Source organism: Camarhynchus parvulus, chromosome Z (genome assembly GCF_901933205.1).
Source record: "Camarhynchus parvulus chromosome Z, STF_HiC, whole genome shotgun sequence".
Lineage (NCBI taxonomy): Eukaryota > Metazoa > Chordata > Aves > Passeriformes > Thraupidae > Camarhynchus > Camarhynchus parvulus.
In genome coordinates this window covers 44176802-44193095 of record NC_044601.1, presented here as the reverse complement: position 1 = coordinate 44193095, position 16294 = coordinate 44176802, and the positions used below count along the sequence as shown (strand labels likewise).

The 16294-nt window shown below is 41.5% G+C and overlaps 1 protein-coding gene across 6 annotated transcripts in view; it reads left to right on the top strand.

The window, feature by feature from the left end:
- The window catches only part of KANK1 (KN motif and ankyrin repeat domains 1), a 127954-nt gene that overhangs the window by 63604 nt on the left and 48056 nt on the right, over positions 1-16294 (top strand). For all 6 annotated transcript variants that reach the window (XM_030968369.1, XM_030968371.1, XM_030968372.1 and 3 more), the window contains one exon: positions 14314-14430. In XM_030968369.1, the coding sequence (XP_030824229.1) occupies positions 14394-14430 (37 nt within the window). In that variant the 5' untranslated portion in view covers positions 14314-14393. The remainder of the gene's footprint in view (positions 1-14313; positions 14431-16294) is intronic.

Below are 16294 nucleotides of genomic sequence, written 5' to 3'. Positions count from 1 at the left end.
TTGTTTCTGCAGCTTTTTTTGAGCATAGCATCTGCCTGTAAAATCTTTCAGGAGGGGAGGAGATGGAGTGGTGTTCACACACACAGCTGTGTTTATTTCCATATGAGCTAAAAACTGCCCACTCCAAAATGCACAGCCATAAAGGGAGTACCACCAGAGCAGCTGTAGGTCACCTTATGGATGGAATCAGGTTTTATGTGCCTCTCGTGCAACAAGGCCAGCTGCCTCAGGCTCTCAGCAGAAGGGTAAACACCATGAAGAGTACTGCATTTGTGGGTGTCACTGAGCTGATGATGGTGGGAGGCACCTTGAAAACCTTGATTCATCTCTATGGCTCTTGTGTGAGAGGCCAACTCCTACTTGAGACAAAAATCTCATTAGTTATGGACCAAGAAATCTTGGTGTTAAACAGTGGTGCTAAGAAATTTGTTTCAACTGTTTTTTATGCTACTCCTTTCCCTGCAACTGGGAGCAGACTAGATCACAGAGAGGGATGTTCACATATATGGCAGCTCTGGTAGTCCGTGCTGTAATCTGATTATCAGCAGTTCTCCAAGGAAACTTTGAAAGTCCTTTTCTGCTTCTGCAAGTCCTGCAATGAGCTCCCCAAGGAAAATGAAGGATGATTACTGCTGAAAATCTGCTGTCTACTTTTTGTGCTGCAGTGTCCGCCACTAAGTTAACTCTTCCTATTTCTATCACATTTTTCCAAGAATGTGTTCTGGTATCTGAGTTATAAAACAATAAAATAATCTTGATTTTGCTATGTTACTTCACAATATGTTAAGTTTCCATGTATTTATTTACAACAACAACAACCAAAAAAAGCCACCCACCACAAATTTTGGCAGCAATATTTAGCTACCTAGTTATTATTCTAGAGCAACTATTGATGTGTGATTTATCCACCAAAAAACAAACACCACAATTCTCTTAAAGTCAGCTGAGAGTTGGTTCTAGTTGAGCAAACAGAGAGATACAGGCAAAGGTTTGAAGTCTTATGCTGCAGCCAGAAGACTTCAGTTAAGGATAAAACTTGCAACCATCCACTTCTTTATTTCCTCTGAGCTGCAAGCATGGCTCACAGTGTAGAAGTTGGTGTGACTTGACACATCAATTTGTGAGGTGCATGTTGCCCAGTAAGTTATGACCAAATTTTAGACATGTCCATGTTTAACATTTGCTTTCCTAATTTTGGTAGGAGTGGAGACAGTGTAAGTTGAGTAAGTTTCCATAGGAGTTTTGTTGTTTAAGTGCCATTTAGCTTTCTTAAAATTGGCCCTTAAAGAACATGCCTTACTTGACAGCTGCTGATGAAAATAGTGCTTGTGTATGTGCCCCCAAAAGGCTCATGTGCCTGAGCTATCATATGATTAATATAGCTACATTTATAAGGAAACTAACGTTGGTTTTCACCCTTTAAGAACTTCACTTTCATGTGTGACCTAGCTAGTATTTTCCTTCTTTGAAAGGTCCTATTTTCATAGCAATTATTTTTCTGTGTGATGGCAGCAGGTAAGAAGCATGCCCATGTCCTCAGATAACTCAAAATCATTTTCATTTGGGTTTGTGTTTCTTCCTCTAGTTATGAATGTGCTATTAAATAACTAATATATAGCAAAAATAAAGCATTTGAATTGTAATACTCCATTGCATACATAAATATAATCTGCTTAAATCATATTTTGAAATAATAATTCACATAGTGTTTATTTCAATTCTTAACGTTTTTCTTCTGCAAGCTTAGCATCATTTGCCTGTTTCTTCTCTTTTGACTTTACATTTTATTGGTGAAGCAGATAATACTGTGTTGGAAATATTGTCTAGTTTGCAAGCAAGTATTTTGTACTGCCAGTTCTGTTCTGATGGAGGTAAACTCAAGCAGTTTTTGTGCCTGTACTTGTGTAAAATCAGATCACCTTCTCAACAAGATGTCTCCCCAGCTTCAATGATTGCAGAGAGCTTCCCACCTTGATGGCAGCTTTCCTCCCTGAAAGAGGAAATGCTTTTATGAATAGGGAAATACAGAGTATTTCTAAATACTGTGCAATCTAATATCTTAAATCTATTTTTTACCCCATTGCTTAATAGCAAAGGAAAATGCTCTTTGTGTAAGCATATATATACAAAATATATGATGGCATTTAGATGTAGGGAATGGAAAATTAACTGTGTACCTAAGGAGAATTTTGCCTGCTTACATGTTTTCAGCTTTTGAAACTTCACTGCAGGCTAACATTAGCACACAGCCTTCATTCTGTACATTTTCTTGGCAACATTTTGATTCTGGATGTACATTATTAGAAACAAAGGGGAAAACATGGATTAATAATTAGCAAAACATATGTCCACAGTCGTTCAGTTGTAACCTCTCTGCTTGCTTTTGCTATTGTTTTGAGGGGAGGGGGGAAGAAGAGGTTATTCAGTACAGCAGAGAAGAGTAAAAAGTAAATGCTAGTATTTCCTCATATGGTGATTGAACAGCTTTAGAAACTTAAGAAATTAAAACAAAGAAGAGGACTTGCAAAGGTCTTTAATCCTCTAGTGTGGTGCTGGTTTATAATGTTTTTGGTTGTCTGTTGTCTTCCCTTGCAGTAAAAATATACAGAAAGTGTAACAATTCCTATTGTTTAGGTAGTGGGCCTATTGCTCCAAGGAATGGGAGCAGATAAAATTACATGCTCCAAGGAAAGGGAGCAGATAAGTTTAGCCCCAAATGAGGTACATAGATCTTTGGTGACAAAACAATAAAAATAAGCAGCTCCTCCAAATAAGTAAGGTGGGGAAAAGGAACTTCAGCACATCTTAAGAAAAAAGCTACAGGGAAAACATCTGTTTTAAGAGTCCTCTCCTATAAGAACTTTTCTCAAGATTTTAAATCAGTAAAAGATTAGCTGTATTGCAGAAAAGGGTTTTTTTTAGACTTTGTAAGGAAATTAGAATGGCTGCAGAAGGGACCCTTAAGTTCTGCTCAGACTGAAAAAAACAGAACCTAGATCTTAAAAAAATGTCCTTTTTATCTGACTGGGACTGCCCTTGTTCAAATTCAGCTGCTGTCTTCTGGATTATGCATGGAATGAGGGAGAAGGGGGACAGGTATAAATAAATTGTTTGTTTTCTGTTCTGTAGTTCTTGCAAGAAGATAGATGGATGTACTTTTAAGCTCTGTATTGATTTGTTCGCTGTGGCTGTGTGTTTATCAGAAATTTGTGGGTACTGGGGCTGAGGAGAGCTCAAAGTATGGCCTACCTTTCTGGGGAAGCACCATGTGGATGGGAATAACCTGAACAAACCTCTGCTAGGACATTTGTGGTATGGTTTCAGGACTGCATTGATAACTGTGCAGCAGCTTATTCTGCTCTCAAGAGAATACAGGTGAATATGAAAGCCATTCTTTTGTTACTAACAACATCTCAATTAGTTTTAGTTTTATGTACACCACATAGTTTCCTGCTTAGGACTTGCTTTCTGTGGAGAAACATATGAATCACACTGAAGATGCATTGTTTCAATGACAGTCCTGCTGTGTTGCTCTTCAGAAACTCAAGTTCTTGCATTGCTTTTTTACCAGAATTTGGTTTGTTGTGCAAGATGCACTGCCACCTGTCTGTTTGCTCATATTGTGACTGATAAAAACATACCTTATTCTGCTATTTCTTTATTAACGTTCTGCTATCTAATAAGAGAATAACTAAAAACACTAAAGGTAACATATTTATGGATCCCCATAGAAAGGTATAGTTTTTGCAGATTATGGTGGACTCCACTGTCCAACTGTCTTGGGGTTATAAGTGGGTGGGTGTTTCAGATCCATACACCATTTGGGGAATTACAGATTTGATTCTAACTTGGCACATGATGTAAGATATAGATTGCCCCTTGTTTGTTGTTGTTTCAGCTCGTCAGTGCTGAGATACAGTTTTGGCTGACAGATAATGTGAATGAAGGCTGAGTTATTTGGATGTGACTGGCAGAAATGAGACCCAGCACTGCCAGCCTCGATGCTGCACATGGCAGTCATACCACACGTGTCCCAGCAGTGTGTCAGCCCCTCTGCTCCCTGGCACCCTGTGGCACAGCAGTGGTGTGCCTCGTGCCAGTTGCCAGATGCAGGGCTGTCTATTAGAATGTTCAGGGGAGAGACATAATTCACTGAGTCCCATCTTCCTAAGGTGAAAATTTCTTGTGCAGTAAGTTGATCACCACACTTTTGTCTGCACTGGACTCTCTTGCCACTGTGCATCTGTTTGAAAAAGATGGGGAGCGTGAGCATGAGAAGATGCTGTGAATAATTAATGCAAGTGTTAGTTCATTCTCTGACTGAGAAGGAGGAAGACAGGTTATGTGAACTCTATGCTGATTTCAATTACTTGGATTAAATTACAAAGTCCCAGAGTATTAGGAACAGGTTGTTTTAATGTTGATTTGACTAGGCTGCAGAGAGGAACATCCCCTGTGAAGGACAAGTTCTTTGCCCCAACTTGTGGTCCCCTCCTTTGGGTGGGTAAGTTCCCTGCAGGTGTCCACATGTAGCAAAATGTTTTTGGCTGCATGCAGTGCAGAGGCTGAGTGACACTTGCCTGACAAGCGGACATATCTTTCTCTCTGAGCTGTTGAGCAGCAAGAGTATGGAGATACCCAGCTAGACTGGCTCCATCATGCTCTGCTGCAGCTGCTGCTAGATGGTCTCCAGCTGGTTCCTGCCAGCTCCAAATCACAGCGTTAACATGGTTTGGTGACTCTGCATGCTCAGCAATGAGAGCCCATATGGCATGTGGTGGGCTGACTGGCAGGGTTTTGCTGCTGAGATAGCTTGCCTTCCTCCTGCCAGAGTGTGCAGGCTTGCTGTCCATAGGCTGTGGTGTGGACATATGGTGGCTTTGGAGACAGGACCAGAGAAACCTCCTCACCCCTGGAATGAATGTTGAAAGCCTCACAAGAGATGTTTTTTGGCTTAGCGAGGAGGTAAAAATAATTGTGCACATGTGCTGGTTGTTTCTGAGGGATGCTGTATGATGGAGTGGGAAGGGACAGCAGCCTGGAGCGTGTCTGGAGTGTGCTCCCTGGCCATGTGAAGCTGTGGGGTTGTGGTCTCTATAGGAAAGTTGTGGTAACTAGGGTCCCCTTGTATTGCTGAAGGGCCACTTCAGGCAGCTTGAAGAGAAATTGGGCCCATGGTAGTATTGAGGTCGTGGCTACAGTCTAGCACTTGGGGACAGATGTTGGCAGTGTGGGCTGTAGACAGAGTGTAATGGAGAGTGACACTCTAAGTCCTCTCTTGCAAACTGTGGTAGATGAAAAGCAAGAGCCTGGTCCTTGCAATATTGTCTCCTTGCCCCTACAATTTTCCACTTTCTTTGTGGAAAAAGCCCATAATTTCTCTGTTCATGTAAGCTTGATGCCACAGTCTACAGCACTCATACTAGTAGTTAAAAAAAGGACAAGATACCAGGATTTGGGCATTTTTGTGGGGAAGAGAAGCATTTAGGGCTATATAGGACAAAGCTGATCTGCTGGAGCAGTGTAAAGATACACCTTCAGCTGAGGTCACAGTTACATGAGCAAATGCTGCTATGCAAAAGTATTTGTCCTTGAAGTTACCAACTGTCCCATATCATTGGCCTTTTGTCATATCAGATTTATGGTTGGTCTGGTTATGTATAGCATCTCAGACCTAAAATCAGAGGAAGAGACTGACTGATATTTGACTGTCTGCCTCTAAATATGTTTCTTGCTTGTGCCATTATATATATGCAATCTCACTGAAGACTAAATACTTGGGTACTTTATAGAAGAGTTAGACTTGTCTATTTGTCAGAGTTTATGCCTTGAAATCCTTGCAGTTTGTCTTAGTTGCAAAGTCTAAACAAGATGACAGTCCATTTCATTAACTGTTTGTAAACATCCTTGATTGGTTTGTTCATCTCAGCCTTCAAGTTTATCTACCTGTAAATTCTCTTTGAATAAGCGGATTAATTTTAAATTATTTGGATCTGCATATGTGTTGTTCAACTCTTAATCTTTAAATATAGAGTGGAAAGGATGCTGTGTTTTGTCCTGCCCCATTCAGTGAACAGATGTAATAGACAGTTCATACACATGCTGTGGGGGTGAAGGTAGAACTGCTTCTTGTCCCAGGCAGAGCAGTTCCAGGGTTGCTGCCACAGGTATACTGGTGCTGGGATGTATGTGTCATCCCCAGGATGCATTCTTGCCTCTGCCAACTTTTTGGAAGCCTTTTCATTTGTTATTCATGATGGATTTCAGTCTTTGTCAGAGCAGATGAAAATGCTGCTCAACACACGTTTCATTTCCCTCCTGGAGACTGAACTATTTCAAGCCATGGAAGTTTCATCCCTCCTGCTTTTCCACAAGAAAAATATGTATAGCACAGTTGCATCCTTTGGGCTCCCTGTCACAGCAAGCATTACAACCCATAGCAATACCATACTGTTTTGAATTCATGCACTTTTATGTGACTCATTATTCACTGGCATAAAGTGAAGGGAGTGTCCTCTACATCACCCATTAGGAATTTCAGGTATAAAAAAAAAGTTGGTTTTTTCTGCCATGGATTGCCTTTCTTTTTCTAGTTGATTTTTTTTTCTCTCTAACATAAACAGAAATGGGTTTCTGAGTTGCTGCACCATGCAGTCTTCTGAAGGTGTTTTTTTTCTTCTGTAATGTAATGTGATGACAACAATGTTGTCAGGAATGATTTCCAAAAGAGATGGGTGGTCTGAGAATGCTTGCAGGGTGTGGGGGGCCTTGCAGCACTGTGTGATGGGTGTCATCCAGACATACCTGTCTGTGTTTAGGCTCACTCACGAGTGAAGATCACGCTCTTGCACATTAGACAAGGACCACCAAGTCATCAGACTGTAGCCCAGTTCTGTATGGACAGGATGTCCTCCTTATTACAAGTGACAAAAGCATCCCAGCTATGGTTCAGGTTCACAGAATCCATGCAATGATTTCCTTTTACTAATGAGTGGTGATCCTCTCAGTAAGAACATAGGGCTGCCACTGCTGTAAGAGCTGCCACTTCTGGCTGGCAGTGAGTCTGCTGGACCTCTGACAACAGGTATGGTTACCAAAAGTCCACTAGGCTGACCTGATGTCTTTTGGGATGCTCTGGAGAGCTGTGTCCAACCTCTGGCCAGTGCTAGAGAAAGCTGCTTGTGCTTGCAGGTAAGTTCTGCTTTGTCTTAACTGCTTGACAAGAATTCCTAGAGCTGAGGTTTACCTTCCCACAAATTACCTAGATGTTAGAGCCAAGCTTGGTTACACTGAAAAATATTGAATGTACCTTACCCCATTTTGTATGATTGTTCTTGCAAACAACTTTTTAGTAAGATGCTGTTCGTGACCAGGATCTTCCACATGGTGAGAATACATGAAAGGGTTAAAAAAGGGCAAAGTAAAATGAGCTGGGGACTGTGTTGCCTATGAGCTGGGAGAGAAGATTATAGTTCATAAAATCACAAAGGGTGTGGTTTGAATCTGAAAAAGCTGAATCTGAAAAATCTGAATCTGCACTGATTTTGACCAAGGCCTGCAATGCAGGAATTTGGTGACAGTAAAATAGGTGAAACATCAGTATCAAATAAGAAAAAATGTTGTGGTGGGTATTGACAGTCTGGGACTTCCCGCCCCACAAGGCAGCAGAAGCAGGTGGCATCAGCAGGGTCAGAAAGAGGCTAGTTAAATCCACAGGTGATTTATGTAAATATTAAAATTACATGGTAAGGATGTACCTTTGAATATTCCCAGACCAATAATTGTTGCTGCTGGGAGAATACAGAAGCATGGATTCATCATAAGGCACTTGAACTCTCCTTAAATAATATCTGCTGTTGCTACTATTGAAAACAAGACAGTCTGGATGGATCATTTGTCTGACTCTACAGAATGCTGGTTATGTTTGTTTCTGCTGAGTACTATTTTGAAATCCTTTTGTGTTGGTTTTTTTTAGTTTTTATAGAGATGGGGTATCTCTGTTCTATAACCTTCTTAAATTAACACGCCTTATCTCAGTGTTTACATACAGATGTACAAAACTATATAAACTTTCTATCAAGTTTTGAAAATTCTTTACAAATCCATTTCCTGCACTTTTGCTGTTTCTTTTTCCTTTCCCAGCAAGTCACTGAGTGGCTTGTGTAGAACACCTGATTTCCCTTCTGGATCCTCCAGACAGAACTGGGATAACTACATGTGGAAGGGAAACTGAAACCCGGCAGCTGATGGTAGACCATTTCTGCTATTGCTAGCAAATGTGACAAAGCAATACTTGCAGAAATTCAGAAAATCTGTGGGATATTTCAGATAGCTGGAAGGACCCAGTACCTTTGAAATATTTTCCCATATATCCATTTTCTGAGGCGTTTTCTATGCTGAAAGCTGCCCAGTGAAGCCCCATCCCTGTGCAGTGGGTAGGTGGCTTGGGATAGTGAAGCTGAAGCTTTGTAGAAGCTCAGCTCAGGAGACGAGAAGACCATTTTCAAGTATGTAGAAGAAAACCGCTCAGACCCCTACATTACTGAAGGTTGTACATGTATTCTCTACTTGCAGCAACAACAAGGTGGGCAAACAAGCTTAATGCAAGTCTGCTTAAGGCAGGGGCTGGGGGAGAAGGCAGTTGAGGGAATCCCCATGAAACTCGCGTTTTTTCCAACACAGCTTGAGAACTGGAGCCTGGCATGGCATTCGCTCAGACTCTGGGGGTCAAAAGCAAGAAAGCTTAGAGTTGGATCTGATATTTTGTTGTTTTTGTCAGAAGGGAAGCATTAGCCCTGGGTAGGAGCACTCTGACTGTTCTCTTCTTCAGCTTGCTGACTCAGGTCCCAGAATTTCTGAGCCATCACTCTCTTCTTAACAGAGCTTAGCTCAGCTTTTGCCTGGAGCTCTGCTGTAAAGAAAGACCTTTTTACAGACCACTGCCATAAGTGGAGGGAGTGAGGAAGGCAGGCAGGTAAATTCATGCTGACCGTAGCCATATCTTTTTAATTAACTTGCTTGTTGAAAGGATTTACAAGGCTTCTTTTGCTCTCATCGTACTGCAGATTCTGCAGGGGGAAAAAAAAAAAACCAAAACAAAACCAAAAAAAAACACGAACCCAACCACATAGTGCGAGATGACTTCTTTTGATTGACTGCTTAAATATTGTACAAAGAGATGCTGCAGGAAACACTGGTCCCAGGGATTTTTAGTTCTGAATTTTAAGGTGGCCTAGCTACTGATTTATTTTGTTCAGTTAGTGAGACTTGAACAGCAACTTGCGTAATTTTGCTTGTGATTTGGATGCAACATTATAAAGACATTGGCTCTAGAAAGTTTATGAATGGCTGAATTGTTACCTGATTAAATAATTAAGTGAAATTTAAAATCATTCACAGTTTACCCTTATCTCAACGTTGATCACTCTGTCTCACTTGAAAAAAAATCCTTATATGCCTGCATTTTTACTTGGTTTTTGCTTTTAATTCTAAAGTAGTATATATATTAAAAATATATATTTCTCCCTTACAAATGTTGCCTTTCAGTTTATTGGCCCCTCATTTTGATAAGCATAAAGATAACAAAAACACAACCAAGGTAGGGGTAAGATTGAAAAGAAAGTATCAGTGAGATACAGTCATTATCCCAGGATAGATACCAACCACAGCAACTCCCCACATACTTTCTCTTTTGCTGTTGTTGGCTTCAGATCTTGCTTCATTTAAATTGCACCTGGCATACTTGCAGACATTCCTGTTTGCTGTAGAGAAGCACAAGTTTGAAAAGTGCTTGCCACTCTAGCTGAGCAGGAGGGATTCCCAGTTTCTTCTTGCAGCTAGAGAAATTACCATCTATGTTTTCAGATGGGTTTTGCATATATCTTGTTTCTTGTTTGCAAATTATATCAGTGTCTTGCAGAGTGAAACTGGGCAAGTTCTACTGCCAGGACGACCCACATGTGAGAGGGAAGTCTCAGGCAGAACTCTTGTTGCGCTGATGTACAGCAGGAATGGAGCAGTACCAGTTCTTCTTGGGTATTGCATCTCATGGGTCGGCTTGCACTGTCAAACCGTTCTACCCTAGACCTATTTAATCACCACTTTGCACTTGCTGGATAGGATTGCAGAGCTGGTTTTTCTCCTGGAACCATTCCCTGACTACATCCATCTGAGCAATTGGGAGCCCATACCTTTGGATCCTTCACAGTTCTGACCTACAGTGCTCCCACTTTTAATCCAGGTCTTAAACAACAGAATTGTATTGTCTCAACCACATTTGCCCTGTGAGTGGTTCAATATATGGTGCTGATCTGGATTTTCTTTGTAGTGGTGGATGTGACTGTTTGCTCTTAAGAGTCTGTGTGTGCCATGAGAAAAAAGTTACATATGCATCTGTTTAGCCTAAAGCCTCCTTGCCTGGGAAGCCAGAATCTATTTCCTTGAATCCCACAAACCAGTGTGTGCCCATCACCATTTCCACATGTGACCTCAGCCCTGGACAGGAGGACTTTCAGGACTGCTTCTCTGGGTTAAGAGCTGAGTTATAGTTCTCTTCTAATTGCCAACATGCTGTTCTACAACTGCTCTTAGACCCAACCTTAGCTGTTCTCTATCTTAAGGGTCTCCTGCAAACATCAGACTGAAGCGTGAGTCTGGATTTTCTGCAAGGTCTGTGCCTCTAGAGGCCTCTGTATTTCTGTAGTTCTGCTGTGTGGATGCCAGAACTGATCTATACATACTCAGATACTTGTGGTGCTGAAACACCAGAATAGGTGTCAGTGACCTAGCAAGATGCAGCACAAAAAAGGAGCAAGGTTCTTTTCCCTTGTGACTAGGACAGGATTAGGACATAGGCTTTATGTTCTGCCTAAAAAATTGCCATTCTGGAAAAACCTGTAAAAGCTGGGGTGTCATGAATGTTTGTAGAAACTGAGGATCATGTGTGTTTAAGGTTTCTGTTATTAAACCTCAGGGCAGAAGAGAGTTTGAATATCTAATGCAAAACACTTTTAACAACTGCTTCATTGAGCAATAACTCTTCATACAGCTAGTCTCTGCTTGTTTTGCATTTGCCCTAGGATCTGTAAATCACAGTATTCACAGGCAAGCATGGGTTGAGCATGTAAAAACACATAGGCAAAGAGCCGAAGACTTGGGAATGGAATATACAAGTTCCTCTACTAAGTTTCTTGTGTAAGATGTCTCTGCTGGAGAATATGCTTTGCTGTAGAAGAGACTAAGTTTTCCTCTTCTCTGATATTTTGCTGTGCCTTGCCCACATGAGAGACTTGTGTCCAAATGAAGCTTCTGGGGTGTGTGCATGTGGCACCATTCTAAAAATGATCCATGTATGTGTTGGTGCAATTTCAGGAATTCAGTTCCCAATGTATGGCTCAAAGCACATTTTAGCAAAATTCCCTTCTTCCATAAGTTTGCTGAGCTAGATTAGATTTTTTCTGTAGTTGAAGAGCTGTTTAATAGACAGAATTTCAATTCCTGCTACATGTAATATAAAATAAACAAACAAAAAACAAAACAAAAAAAATCTAAACCACCCTACCATACCAAAAATACAGGAATCAATTATTTTACTTAGCTAACAAATTATTAGATCCTATTTTTTCCTTTCTTTTCTTCATTTTCTTCTATCTGTTGGACTGAATTTGCTTCCTGAATTATTTTGTTAATCGTCACTTAAGCTCAGAAGCAGCAAGTGAGTTTGCTTGAGGTACTTGACCCTGCATAGCTTTGAAACTGGCAGAAGCAAACTCACAAGGCCGTTTGTACCAGGTCGATTTCATCTCTTCAAGCCACAACAAAATGGAGATCTCAGGCCTTGTTTTGATTTTCAGCACTATTTTTATTAACTTTGTCTCAATTCTTCCCTCAATTACATTTGTTTCTTGCTATTGGGAAGCTCCCCTCATTGTGCCTGAGAATGGTGACTGTAACAGATTTTACTTTTAAACCCATGATGAGGCACGCCACAGTTGGGCCTCATTTTTGTGGTTGATCCACTCATACTTGGGACTGCAGTGCACCTAAAAGAGATGTCTCCCCCGCAGGATCCCCTCCCACCCATCTGTCCCTGGATGCGTGCTATGCTCTCAGGTCTCCCCTTCTACAATGTATATAATGAAAGCAGGGAAGCATACCTCTTGTTACAGTGCTACCGAGACAGCACAGAGCTATGCTGAACAAATTAGAAGTGGGTAAATAAATTCAGTTTCCTTTACCCTTGGTTGCAATGATAGAGATTGATACCCTGCTAAGTGCAGCCTGCCCTGAGACAGTGGCTGTCCTGAGCTTCAAGACACATCCTGAACTTCACATGGAGGCTGACGATGATTTTTCAGTAAGCATTCACTGGGACTCAGTAAAAATTGCATGTCTTCAGCTTAAAGCATAACTTTATATCCTTCAGCAAGCAGAGATGGGAGTGATGCTTTAAAATCTCTCAGTTTGAAAGGAAGTAGTTAATATTTTCCTAAAAGCTCACAGGTTTAAAACTTCTGCCCCAGCTGCAAACTCTGCCAGCAACATGTTTTCCTTTTTTTTTGGGCGGGGGGTGTTGGGGGGTGTTGTGTTTGTTTGTTTTTGTTTTTTGTTTTGGTTTTTGTGTGGGGTTTTTTTTTTTGTTTTGTTTTTTGTTTGGTTTGGTTTGGTTTGGTTTTTGGTTTGGTTTTTTTTTTGGCCATGCTTCATTGTTTCAGAAGTTTTATAAGTATCATTAGGCCAGGAATCTTGTGATGGGCCTCTGCATCATGGCCTGTGTTGGATTCCTGCCTTATATTGCTGTTCATAGCCTTTCACTTATATCTTTATAGCAGCTTCATGCTCTGCCCTCCACTGAACAAGAGATGGCAAATGTCAGTGTATAAGGCAGAGCTAGGGGAGGAGGAATTGCAAAGAAGCTCTTTCTGCATTCTTGGAAAATTGGTATCAGGACTGTACTAAAAATGAAGGTATTTGTGTTCTTGAAGGAGAAAGCAAAGCAGTGTTAGCTGGTTTGATGGAGCTCTGTCAGATTTTAAAGACAGCCAGCTTCTCTATCAGTCAGTGTATCTCTGACTCAAATTCACAAGATGCCTGCACTCATTAATTTCTTGATTTTCTTTTACTTTGCTAATCTGCTTAGCTTTTAAATACTTTCCTGCACATACTATCAGAGCTAAATCAAATATAATTGGAAAAATGTGACTAGTTTCTTGAGGAGCTATCAGCCCAAGTCAGATGGTGGTCAGCAAAGCAACATGTTCTTCATATGCCTAAGCTCCACCTATCTGAGTCAACAAAATAAAATGCTGTTTGGACTGTAGAAAACTCAAAGCAGACTCAGGAAGAGGCAGCTCTGCAGCCCCAGATGAGTCAGATCTTCTGCCCTGAAGTGAGATCTGTGATCAGCTGCCCCCTGCACTGAAGGTGGGCAGGGAAGAAGGAACAGGAGCCCTACTGCAGAGCCAACAATTCTGGCTTTGCCGAGCCAGCCAGCAAACCTCAGAACTGCTGCTGGTTTGGCCTCTGCCTCTCATCTGGCTTCATGTCAGCAGCCACCCACCCAAGAGGACAGTGCTCTTTTTCTGTACCTGCAGCATGAACTTCAGGCAAATGCTGCTTATTGGTTCAATCTGCCATGTGTGGGTTGGAAGAAAACATAGCACCCAGAGAACCCATTGCTTCTGGAATTGCAGTGGAGAGGTCTTGTAGCCGCTATTGCTGACTGAACACTATTCCTGACAGTGTCCGTGCCACCTCTGGTCCCCCCACCCTGCTGGCTTCCATACAGTAGCTGTTGGTGTCTAGGTTTGTCAGGCAGGGATGCCTACTCTGGCTGCATCTGAGGCTTCTACCCTCACCTCCCCAGGGGGACATCTGAGCTCAGAAATTGCTCGCTGGTACAGTGCTTCTGTAGGTGCTCTTCACCTAAAAAATCCTCTAACCCTGCCTTCGCAAGATGTTGGGTAATCTAAAATTTCATACACACGCCTGCAAATGAGGAATCTGCGGTGGTACAGGGGAGTTTAGAGACCAGCTGCAAAAACGTTGAGGGCAGGCCAGAAAATCCAAGGCCAATTTCAGATTCATCTAATTACATCCTCACTGACGACAGATCCGGAGGTTGTCAGAGAGCCCACGGTTCAGCTTCAGTCACTTGGACACCCTTGGGGTTTGTGATAGCTAGGATGCTGATTTAAGAGGAGCATGCTAGTGCAGGGCTGAAATTTGCATTGAAGATGAAACTTTACTACTACTTAATGTACCTAACTTCTTAAAACTACATGTTTTTAACTGCTTTTTACTTGTTTGTTCCAGGTTGCATGTCTGGTTGGACTTGATGCATGGCATTTGCATGACACCAAACAGCCTAGCTGTGGATGTGTCACTGAGCAAACATGGCCTACCCAGCAAATACTAACGGCAATGCTGCAGGTAACTCAACGGGAATGCTTCCCCCTTTGGATTATTAATTAAAAGAATTCTTACATTGTGCGAGCAGGAAAAGGAAGTAATGGCAGTATTTTTTAAATACTGAAAAACAGTTTCCTGGTAGATCAGAGCCCATCTGTTCTGCCCCCCCACCCCCATCCCCCACCTCAATAAACTTTTTAAATTTATAGTGTGCAAAGTAGTTTGGGAAGACTTAAGGGCTGGCACTCTGTCATTCAGCATGCAGTGTCCTCTGCTCTCAAGGACTTACAGGGGCCTACTCTAGGGGGGTTACTCTGGGCTCTGGGAGGCCTAGGGCTTCACTGCATGTGAAGCTGTTACACTGAGTCTGTAATAATTTGTGAGATTAACCAACTCTTAATGCATCAAATCCCCAGCCCTTCCTCGTCACCCTTACTGATCAGTCTAATTTTTGTTGCTTGCTTCTCCGCAAAGCATAAAAACATTTCTCAAGCAATATCCTGAAGAGGTGTTCACTTTTTTGTTATTTTTAAGAACTTCCTGAACTGTCTGTTTTGGTTGTGTGATACTCTGTGATGTGGATTGCTTGGCATGTTCAAAGGTTGCTGAGGAGGGCTGGCAGGTCAGGAGGGGGGAGAAATTGCAGAACAACTGATAACAGCACAGCGGCAGTGTTCCTCCTGCAGTTATGTCAATATTTTCCTCTTCTGATCACTGCACAAACATAGTTTTAGCCCACTAAAGCTGAGGCTGTTACAGTAGGATTACATGGAAAATGTCAAGTGCATGGCAGGAGCTTGTGAGTTGCTCACTGTGCTCACTGTAGAATTATTCTAATTAGAGCATGGGATTAAAACATTTTGTGTGCAAGATATTAGAAATATGGAGTGCCACTATGTGCAGTTTATGCAAAACAAGAAGTGTTTCTTAAAGGCTAGTGAAAGTTGAATTAAGTCTTTGGAATTACTATTATCTATTGATGATTTAAGGTTAAATTTACCAATGTTGTTAAATCTTGAGACTGCTGAAATAAGATATTTCGATTCCCTTCCCTCACCCCCTTTTTATATAATTAGAAGTATATTCTTTAAGATGGAAACCATATCCTTTTGTAACCTTCAGTTACAATCCTTCTGAGAAGGTGGACTGCAAAACCTCTGGTGTCTGACTTAACTGTAGCTGTTTGCTGCCTAAACCCCCCATGTAACTTGACTTTTATTTGTAATATGCCTTTAACTTAAGTCATGCGGAAAAATGTCCTCTGCTTGCAAGGAAAGAAAAATTGTGCATGGAGTGTTACTGATTGCTTTACTAATCTTTTTTCTCCCTGCAGTAGAACTGTCTCTTGAAAAAGTTGGTGGGCTGATGTGTAAGTCTAAAATAAGCTAAATGCTTGTACTGTTAGTGCAAGATGAAGTTTTAGTTTCAGGATTGTTATGCAAACAAGGCTTCTTGCAGGATAAAGCTGTTTGTTCCCTTATTCATAGAAAGACGCTGTAATGAATTACGAGTATTTAATACAGAACTAAATTGGACAACATTTTGCAGATACTGTCAGGACTTGTTGGCTTTGCAAACCCTTGAGGCCGGTGTTCTAACATGCAGCTATGTACGCCCGTGTCTCCAAATCCTCAGCAGTTCATGATAGACAAAATATTGGGTGGCAAATACCTGTGATTTGTTGTGCTGCTGTGCTCTCTGGGAGAGAATGCCTTTGGATGAGCAGGAACTGATCTGGGCGTTGGAGGTACTGAAGCAAGTTTCCTAATTGCATGGAGCTCTACAAGTGGAAAGACAAACTTCAGGGGTGGTGTTTTCTGCACCCTCTGAATCAATCAGCAGCAGGAAAAAGAACTAGAAAGACTTGTTAGGGACTACTAAGCCG